Source organism: Pocillopora damicornis, chromosome 4 (genome assembly GCF_964200805.1).
Source record: "Pocillopora damicornis chromosome 4, jaPocDami1.2, whole genome shotgun sequence".
Classification (NCBI taxonomy): Eukaryota; Metazoa; Cnidaria; class Anthozoa; order Scleractinia; family Pocilloporidae; genus Pocillopora; species Pocillopora damicornis.
Window position 1 is genome coordinate 9,486,001 of NC_142673.1, and position 10,032 is coordinate 9,496,032.

Consider the following 10,032-nt stretch of genomic DNA (forward strand, 5'->3'; position numbering starts at 1 on the left):
CATTCTGCATATGTTTATCTCTGATCATTTTCCTAGAGAAGTCTAACAGCTCTCCTTCGGTTCTTGCATTAAATTGCACTAAGCACCAGTAGCAACTGAGGACCGAACTATTTCTTACATTAGGAAAAAAATAAACAAAAAAAGAATACTCCGAAAACAAAATTTTATTTATCATCCTCCAAAACTTATGTGACATGAGCCCTAGGCTGTCAATGGAGGAATATTGATTTCGGGTTGGAATATCAGTGAAAGATAAGCTGATAAATATTCATCCTCTGTAAACGGAATTACAAAATCAAAATTGCTGAACAGCAATAACTGGGATCTAACTGATAATTAACGAAAGACACCAACAATTTTTATTCTATTGGATGCCTCTTGTGATAGCTACTCCATGAATGTCAGTTTCCCGTATCTCTTGTAATTCTGCTTCTCTGAGTTCCGGTCCTCTTTCAATATTTATGTTTTTCTTACATTTTTAATCACCGAGCTAAATGCATTTGACCTAATTAGCTATCACGCCCAGTGTAATGGATTCCAATTTGACTCCTCAGCAGGAGGTAGTTAGGAATCCGTAGAGAACAAAAAAAAAAATAATAATAAAGTGTGCAAGTGATTTTTGCAGCGTTTCAAAACAACAAAAGTTATCGGTTTTTTTCTCTGAGATGTTCTACAGATTTGACGTCTATGCTTATCCCTTGGCTGCTATATACAAATATCCGGTGAAAAATTAAATTGAAATTAAATTAAAGAATGATCCGAAACAAAGCACAATAAAACTTAACAAAAAAGAAGAAATATCATAATAATGAAAAAAAAATCCTGAACATGAACAGCAAGGAAATCGAAATGTGTTGAATGTTTTATCTTTGTTTGCTAAACTAGTTTATTTGTCCAATTTTTTAAAATATCCCTTGACACTTATGGGAAAAAATCAATCATTCTTCTTTACAGCAAATTTTAATCTTTTATATCAGTCGATCCCTTTAGAAAAATGTAAGTCTTGTTCTATTTTTCATGAGTTTTATAGAACGCTGATTTGTAGCTTCTGCTTTAGGATTAGAAAAAAAATTGTCAAAAGGAAAACATCAAACATCCGGACAGTTTTCATACATCACGCAATTCACTGAAAAAAAAAACTATTAAAGGTTAATTGAAGAGGATATGGGAACCAAAACAGCTGAACTGATAGAAGAGTATGAGATATTCTGGGCCGTGTTTGGGACAGAGGGAGGGGAGGGGGAGGGGAGAAAGGGGGGAGGGGAGGCTCCGAGGCCTCTTAACCTTGTCCCAGTGAGAAAATTCTCGCTTCTCTCTTAAGAAATAAGTCGTGTAAATGGTTGCAAGTGAAGAATTTTCATAAAAAGATATAAAAATAAATAAAGAGGGCAATTTTCTAAAGAAACTGTAGTGCTGCGTCGGTGGGAGAGTATACAAGGTAATTTAGTGCATAGTATCAAAGCTTGGAAACTCTTTACGGAGGCCAATGTACGTTATCAACTAAGTTACCAAATTGCTAAGATTTAGAAACAGTTTAGTGCCGCTCATGCATACCAAGTACCGCCACGTTGATACCTTGTTCGCGACTCCAGAAAAAAAACCGCTGAGCCGATATCATAAGCCAATTTGGCATATACCTGTAGTCTTGATCATATTAAATGAATTATTTACAACAATCAAATCATAGCATAGATTAGTAGCTTTTATTACATTGCTTTCGTTGCAAAGAATCATGCACAATTGCCACAAATTTCCTGCTGGATCACTTGTCTTTCGGCTACATTTACAATTACAATTACATATCCTCAGTTTACTTTAAAATCAATTGCCTTGTGGCAGTGCTTAGTCTTACTCTTGGTAACTTTCGGTGCATAATTTCATTTCATCCTTGTTTGTAATTGAGTAGCCGCTTGCTCCCCCCACAGCATTTGCGATTATTGCTTCTCCATCAACCTTGAGATCCCGAATGCAGCCAATAAAATTTGGAAAATTCGGCGCGCCCAAGAAATAACCCTTTGTTATATCGAGACGGTCGAAGTCTCCGGGAACTTCTCCGATAGCTGAAAAAAATAATAGTAATAATAATACTGAAAAGAGTCAAATGAGGCGGAAGTTTGTTTCTTACCGATCTATTTTAAATGGGTTGAGTACGATACAATCTCTTACTTCGTGGAAATCCCTTGATTGATTATTCAATCATTTATCTTCTCTATCTGATCCTAAGACTCATGTATAAAATGCATGACAATGCAAAAATTGAAAGATTACAAATACAACTATTTCAAATAGATCAAATTTGAAAGTGAAATGTATTATTACATAATTAACATCTGCACCAAGTGCTGAGTTACAACGATCAGTTCTTGAGACACGTGTTGTTAATGTTTAAATGCATTCATTCACAATTTACATTACGGCACGAACACGATGGACGCTGATCAGTTTGCTGATCGAAAGTAGAAATACAGACTAACACGATCTTTTCGAAACAGTTCTTTATTCTTAATCGCTTCTCCAATGAAGAAATTTATTTAAAAAGTCTGAATAAATCATAGCAACTGATTTCTGTCTGGATGATAGGATAAACAATAGTGATTCGTGGAGACCTTTCGAATCTATGCATCAGTGAAAAACGAAAACGAAACGTCAAAAGGGCTTACGCTTGATGTAATTTTTTTAAAACTTGTTGACTAGACCTCGTAACATGAATTATATCTCTTATACCTTGTGGTTTACTTGCATTGTCGATGGTTATTTTGAACGAACGTCCAACTCGCTCAAGTCGAAATGTGTGCCATTTGTTGTCGTCCAGCTTCACGCCCTTTGCCATTATTTCTCTCTCCCCTGGAAACAAATCACAGTGACTACGTCAACCAGTTTTTAAAATTGAATGTTGAAGCATCTTGTTTCAAGCTCTTTAAAATCAGTACTTTTTCTTCTTATTTCTTTTTCTGAGTTGCTCTAAGAACGATGTGCTGAGAGTGGATCGCATGCAAATATATCTTTAATGTTTATTTAATCTCATACATTACAAGTTCGGTCAATTACATCTCGGTTACAAAATCTCCTTACCTTTTCCGAGGTCCACACGGTACGTCAGCTCGTCGTTATGATTATATCCCACGTAAATATGGTCGCTATAGGTACCCTGAACGAACATGATTGTTCCAAACGGCTTGGAGCTCTTGATTTCAAAGTGGATGTCGTCTTGTTCTCGGGCCTTTTCATCCTCGTAGTTTTCAACGGTAATATATGATGAGCCGCTGAAGCAAGCACAGTTACCTGCGAAGAGGTCAAACAATGATGCAACATCTCCAACATTTTTGCATCAATGATCTGCCATCCTCTCTGGATTTTCCTTAATCTCTTTTCTTTCACAGATTGTTGTTTTAAGATTGAGAATTTATTATGAATTTCAGAGGCACGCCAAGAAAAAATCGTGGTACAAACATATGTACTTTCCCGTATAATTTTGCAGTCTTTATATAGAGCTCTGTCCGTTTATCTAAAATTTTTTCTTGAACTGCATAAAAATAGATTCCAAGAACAAGAAACATTCGATACTGCCTTATCACATATCTTTCAATATAAAGCGAATGCATGAAATAGTCACGGTTTGGCATATCATGATGATCATCTTTCCCGCGTTTCAAACTTTAGATCGATCAGGCATTTAACAAAGAGTTGCTTTGGCATGCCCAGGATGGTAAGTTGTTAGGGCGTCTCGAATTTCACCCTCCTCGGGCTAAAGGATTATCGAAATTGCAGGAAAATACGAAATAGTTCACAACATTTGTTTAAATTTTTGGGGAGTGTTCTGACTATAGAAATTGTGTTTGTGACACTCTCATAAATTCCATTTCAATATGTATAAAATTTCTCTCAAGCAATAACCGTTGAGAATTCACATTCCCCTTTTGAACATTGTCTTTATTCTTACTACATGTTTGTCAAACAGTGTTCTGATTTTATGAGAAAATTTCCTGATTGATCACTTGTGAATTCAAAGAGTTAATATATGAAGGACTTACCCTCATCACAGGCAATGCTGATTATGCTCAGAAGTTTATTTTGCAGGTCTGTATAGTTCTTAGTTATTACCACATCGTTCTCGCTCTTAGCTATCTTCTTCAGTTCAGTTTCGTCCACGCTGTCGCCAATACCAACGGCTAACGTAACAACCTTTGCGTCGTGTAAAGGCTTAGATGCTTCTTCTAGGTCTTTCCTCAAATCCTTTGTTTGTTTCCCATCAGTAAGAAGGAGTGCAACCTTCTTTACGCCCTTTCTCTCTTTCGGCTCGGGAATAAACAGATCCTTTGCCAATTTCAGGGCTTTGTCGATTCGTGTAGCACCACCTTCCTGGTGCACCAAGTCGTCCACTTTTGCCTGAAAGCTTTTCAGGGTTGGGGCGTCACCAAATTTTATCTTGACTTCAGCATCCGCACTGAATAGTATAACTGCTGCGCGACTCTTGCCCGGTGCAACGCCGAATTCCGCTGCTGACCTCTTCACAAAGTCCTTTATTTGATTATTGAAATTGTCAATATGAATGCTTGCCGAGGAATCCACGATGAACACTACATCTGTTTCACTAGTACATATGCTTTGTTCTAAAAAAGGATGCTAGTCATAGTAAGTACCATTGCTTGGTCATGCTTGTTATTATTTTGACTGTTTCAACATAATTCTAGATCGCTGTCGGTTTCGCTATTCAAAAGAATAAAATGCATGAATATTCTTCCAGAGTGTCTTGTCATAGGACTTTACAGGTAGGTTTACTGATTTCGGGATGGTAATTTCCATTCCAAAAACACAGTTACATCTTCTAGCCGAGAATAACTGCAAAAAACTTGTTCGTGCGATTATCTTGCCTAGGGAAAACACTTCCACATTAACGCGGTTACACTTCGAAGTTACACTTCGACGAGTTATCACAAGTAAAAATGAACAACGTTCTCTATTTTAAACTACATGTGACTGCACGCTTTAATTCAAGATCAAATGGAGAGATTTGAAGCTCTTCTTTGTGACTAAAGAACTTAAAAAAAGAAATCTATTACAGAATACTATTACCACTGCTCGTACTACAACGTACTACAACCAGGAACTGCTGATGGGCTCGCCGGTCACAATACGGAATTTTCTTATTAGCAGAGATAGTCAGAACAATGGTATTACCGATGATACCTTCTGAGGGTTTTCACTTTACGGTGAGGCATAAAAACTGAACTTTCCATTATGAACATGATCTCACTACCTCCCCTCGTTCCTCAGTTATCAGGATATACGAAGGCATTTTATCATTTCTGATCAAGCGAGCGGGCTTATCAAAATTATTTCCACACAGAGCCACACTTGAGGGGCTCAAAAATACTAAGGAGTAACGGTTTTACCTTCCAAATGATACTTTTCATAAGTTTATCGGAGTTAAGCCCCCTTATGATTTTATCTGAAAACACCAGCTAATAAACATTCACATTAACTAATTCTCTGTGCGTTATCTTGTTACCTTCGAAGCTTTTCTGCACCAAAGCTGACAGCGAAAGAAACAGAACAATCCAGGTCGTCATAGCCATATTCAAGTTCTGGAAATAAGATTTGAAAGAAAAAAGAAAAACAATAAAATATGTATCAGTCGACGAAGGTTGAGCTTCAGTAGATCGATCTGTGAGTCGTTCAATAATACAGAAGGTTACCCAAAAACCTATTTTCATCCTCTAGAAAATTAGCTTTGGGATTTCATCGAGTTGAAATTTCTGGCGCTGTCACTTACGCTAGCTCTTTCGTCGGAAAGCGATTTTGCCTCAGGACAATCTAAATCTCTCGTGTTCTAAAAACTTACTGCGTGCATTTAAATCTCGATATTCCACGAAACTGTCAGCCTGTTAACATGAAAAACTTCTTAAATGCTATCATTTTTCACAGAATGGAAGGCAACCTACAGCAGATAGCATTGAAATAAATAACCAGACGAAAGTATTTTCTCACCCTTGTCTTCCTCTCTGGTCTGATTGTTACCTCAACCTTTGAATTTTGACCGTAAGATGCATTTCTTTTAAACACTTGGGACTTGGAGCAATAACACGCTAATGGTTTAATTCAACTTCTTGCACTCTTTGCACTCAGCAGGTCTCAGGGCGCGTAGGCTTCAGGATAATCATCCTGATCATAAAGATAAATTAGATGAAATCACGAAGAAGGCTACCGCGTTGTCTTACAGTTATTTCTACTAATCAGTGGTAAAGGGAAGTTTTTGAAGCCATCGGGCTGGTTGTTAAGACACTCTCATCTCATCTATATTAATATTCTTTGATGAAAAAATATCCATCTATCCTAAATCCACATGCAGAACACCTGTTGCTAAGATACCACTGATATCAAATTTCTTCCACAGTCGACACATCAAGGCTATTTCGCAAGCTTAGTTTCATTTCATGCTGTCGACTGATGTTAGGCAAATGTATGCTCTTTCTGTCAGGCTATGAAAACATTGGCTTGGCCATGGCTACAAAACTGTGCTTTCGAAACGAAACTATATGTAAGAGTTTTTTCGACATTCCCGGCTTACTTGTTGTTGGAATGTCGAAATTTCTCTTAGACTGGAACAAGAATTAGATGGCTGCGTGTCGTTTGCTCCCGTTGCGTGAATCCACTGATAGACATCAAAGATAAAACTGAAAAGAATCAAAATGTCGCCCTGTAATTATATAAGTGAGCCATTTTGCAGGAGTCCAGATTGACAATTGAATCAGTTCAAATGGAACAAGCTTCACTAGCACGACTACTGAAAAAGAGAGAGGTACAAACTTAAATAACCGACTTGTGCAATTCGATTAAAATTCAACAACATATCAACTCTGACAAGACTGTGGCAAAAGGGCTAATTCTGAAAAAAGTTCCGGAAGAAAAGAAAAAAATCGAAATTTATAACAAGGAAAAAAAATAACAGTTGGAGCAGATTTGGATAAATTGATAGTACGTAAATTGATGATATAATTTGAACGGTGTGGCTTTTAAGGCTGTTCCGTTTGAATCAAAATGTCTTGTCGTTTCATTTAAAAATATGACAATAAAAGGAGGCATTTAGATATGTCAACGAAGGGACACAGGTAGCATCGCTAAAGTGGTAATTTGCGTTAATTTACTTTAGCGTTGATGACTTTTTTTTCCTACAAAGTTGGCACAGAGTCTTGAATTCTTGGAAATAATGGAAATGTGCACTCCAATGTAAAAGATAACTTTGCTAATCAAAGTGCTCTGTGAGCAAACTCGTGAATTGACACATGATTTTTTAGATTATGTTTAATGTTATCTGGTTTAGGGAATTTTGTGGTTGATTGTCATATCTAGAGTACGAGCAGTAGTTCAGTGTTCGCTAATGTAGCAAAGAAACAAAGTAACGTTGGGATAAGAAGGCATTACAATTGAAATGATCATGCTATTACATTTGACAAGGTGGATAATGTCATGTGTTTTAAACGTCTATCATTTTTGTTTCTGGTTCAAAAGAAAAGGTTGGAAGTAAATGCGGGTGAAAAGTGAAATTTACTGTCTTTCGTTGTAAATATTAGAAAATCAAGGCAATACTGTCTTAATGAAAACATTAACGATTCCCTCTTTATCAAATGAGACAAACGGGAACGAGTTTTGAGTGATATAACTAAGCCAAGCCTGCAACCGTCATTTTGGATCTCCGCCTGGGTAGATTTAAGTCATGTGGTAGGCAACGTATAATCAATAACAAGATCAAATTTCATTTCAGGCCTATTTATCAATTTTGTGGTGTGTAACTTTCGCATTTTAGTACGTTGTATGTGTGTTGAATCTTCGAATTGTCTTGAAACTTAAAAGAAAATTGTTCTTTAAAAATTCACTGAAAATCGGTAGCTAAAATTGTTTGTTTAGGTGTTATTTGATTTTCGTGTTAACTTGTTATTTCGTCAGTCGCCGGCATCTTCTGTTGCTTCACACAGGAAAAACACACGCGACGACACGTAATGATCAATTTTGTCCTCAATCTCACGCTATGACAGAAAAAGCTTTTGAACATCTGTAAACTCCGAGCACTTCACAGTAAGTGATATTTTCAATGAATCGTCAGATTGTTTTCAAGTCCAAGGATTGTAAATTACAATTTTATGAAAAAAACGAAGGTTGTTCTGTTATTTCAGTGTGAATCCTTGCATGCCTGCCAGTCGCTAGCGCCGCTTGTTGAAACTAAAACCAAAAAAAAACTCTTTTAAGTTTATTATTAGCTTTTTTTTTCACCCCACCACTATTCTTAGCAACAAAGGTCGCCATTTCGTCTGTTTATTGCTCGCCAAAAACTATCAAATGCACTCAAAAGCCTAAAATCTAAAAAAATTTTTACAGGAATCGACCAATCGAGCGAGCGAATGCCATTCCCCACATCGTATCTATAACTCGCTCTTGCGCATGCACGCAATTCACGAGTTAAAAATGGAGGAAGACTGAAGAATTTGAAAGCTTTAAAGAGAAAATTATTTCTTGATAATCGCGTTAGTTTTCGCCTAACAGATATCTGGGCGATAAAACTGAAATTTCGTCCATCGTTGTAGCAAAACGTTTATCCCCGAAAGTCACCAACTTGCTCGGGCCATACTAGTTCAATCAAAGCATTAAGTCCGAAAAAAATTTCTGGAAAGAACATTTAACACAAAATGTGCAAAACTCCAATCTCTATTTCTTTCCCACATTCGTGAGAGTTCTCATTACTCGAAAAATTACCGTCGACAGCTGCATCGTTGATACTTTCAATATAATGCATATTAAAAGCGCAAAATAGTTACAAATAACATCGACGGACTCATGAAAAGTATTATCGCTTGAAAGATCGTCTTCTGTCCGTCATGAAAACGCCGAAATTTTACACAATTAAGGACGACACCTGCTATTAAGATCTAATTTAACCCGGCCAATGACCATGCAAGTAAAGAGATTTCATCACAAGCTATTAAAATAATGAAAAGAAAGTAGTATTCTGTTTTTGACCGAATATAAAGGGATGATTTTTTCTTCTTCTTTCTGACTCAAACTACTTTCATATTCAATAAGTTCATGATGGCTTACTCAAACGGAAAAAGTATCCCACGGTTGCATTTTGGTTAATGTAAGAAACAAATCTCACGATAACACATGCTTTTTCTTCTGATCCTCTGCAATTCGTGGTTTTCTTTCTGGAATAAGATTGATTAAATTAGCAAAGCCGCCAGGGTACTCGTCTTGAAACATTATAAGTAAGTAATCCCAACTTCGGCCCGCCTGTGCCGTAGGCCGCGACCATTGTATACAAATTGTACAAGCCGTGTAGGATGTCATCCCACCTGTTTCTTTCAAACTTTCACAGATTATTAGGTTCAAAACTTTATTCACGAATTCAAAGTATTCTGGGCTTCTGCTTAATCTCTGGGGTATGAAAGCTCTCACATCTAATCCCGGGATAAAACCCCAACATTTGCTTGAAAATATTAATTGCACCTCCGAAAATTATTTATTCATAGAACGTGATGGATTATAATCTTCTTTGGTCCAAAGGTTGTACCAACCTTAAGGGGAACATGAAAGGTTAATTCGCAAAGAAAAACATTGAAATTTTTTCATTTAAACACCATGAGTGGACGCAAATCGTCTGCACTGTAAGTACATATCACAATTTACGAAAACTTCATTATTCTTGTGAAAAATGATAGCCGTCTTATTGAAACTTGATGACAAGTATAAGCCGGCAAAGAAAACAGTGCAAAAGCAATTATCTGTCACATGGATGTCAGAAGCAACAGGATTATGACACCTTACAGGAAAGCTGCCTGGAGCGTTCAAAAAGTCCCATACATTTTCTTAGACTAAAAGTCTAAGAACATGTAGGGGACTCTCCGGGATACTTACAGTACAGATGATTTGCGTCCCCTCATGTTTATTTCCCAAGCTCAGCATCTGTTGATTAAAAACGATTAACTTGGCTTTTTAAGGATGGTTGGCGAGGACTCACTAGGATAAATAACACTCAACTAA

General features: G+C 36.8%; 1 protein-coding gene across 1 annotated transcript; it reads right to left on the reverse strand.

Annotated features, from left to right (window-relative positions):
- Positions 1-1,684: 1,684 nt before the first annotated feature.
- Positions 1,685-6,087, reverse strand: LOC113679243 (collagen alpha-1(XXI) chain). Its single transcript, XM_027196193.2, has 6 exons — positions 5,989-6,087; positions 5,510-5,585; positions 4,032-4,610; positions 3,073-3,282; positions 2,725-2,844; positions 1,685-2,060 (listed from the first exon to the last, which is right to left on the reverse strand). Exons 2-6 carry the CDS (start codon positions 5,574-5,576, stop codon positions 1,849-1,851), a joined length of 1,188 nt encoding a protein of 395 aa, XP_027051994.2. The 5' UTR covers positions 5,577-5,585; positions 5,989-6,087; the 3' UTR covers positions 1,685-1,848.
- Positions 6,088-10,032: the final 3,945 nt, after the last annotated feature.

Bases quoted from the DNA above. Each gene is read 5' to 3' on its own strand.
- LOC113679243 (XM_027196193.2), bottom strand. From the start codon at position 5,576: ATGGCTATGACGACCTGGATTGTTCTGTTTCTTTCGCTGTCAGCTTTG. The intron at 2,845-3,072 runs GTAAGGAGATTT...ATTTGTTTCCAG, and splicing joins CCGTGTGGACCTCGGAAAAG to GGGAGAGAGAAATAATGGCA. The intron at 2,061-2,724 runs GTATAAGAGATA...TATTTTTTTCAG, and splicing joins CAATGCAAGTAAACCACAAG to CTATCGGAGAAGTTCCCGGA.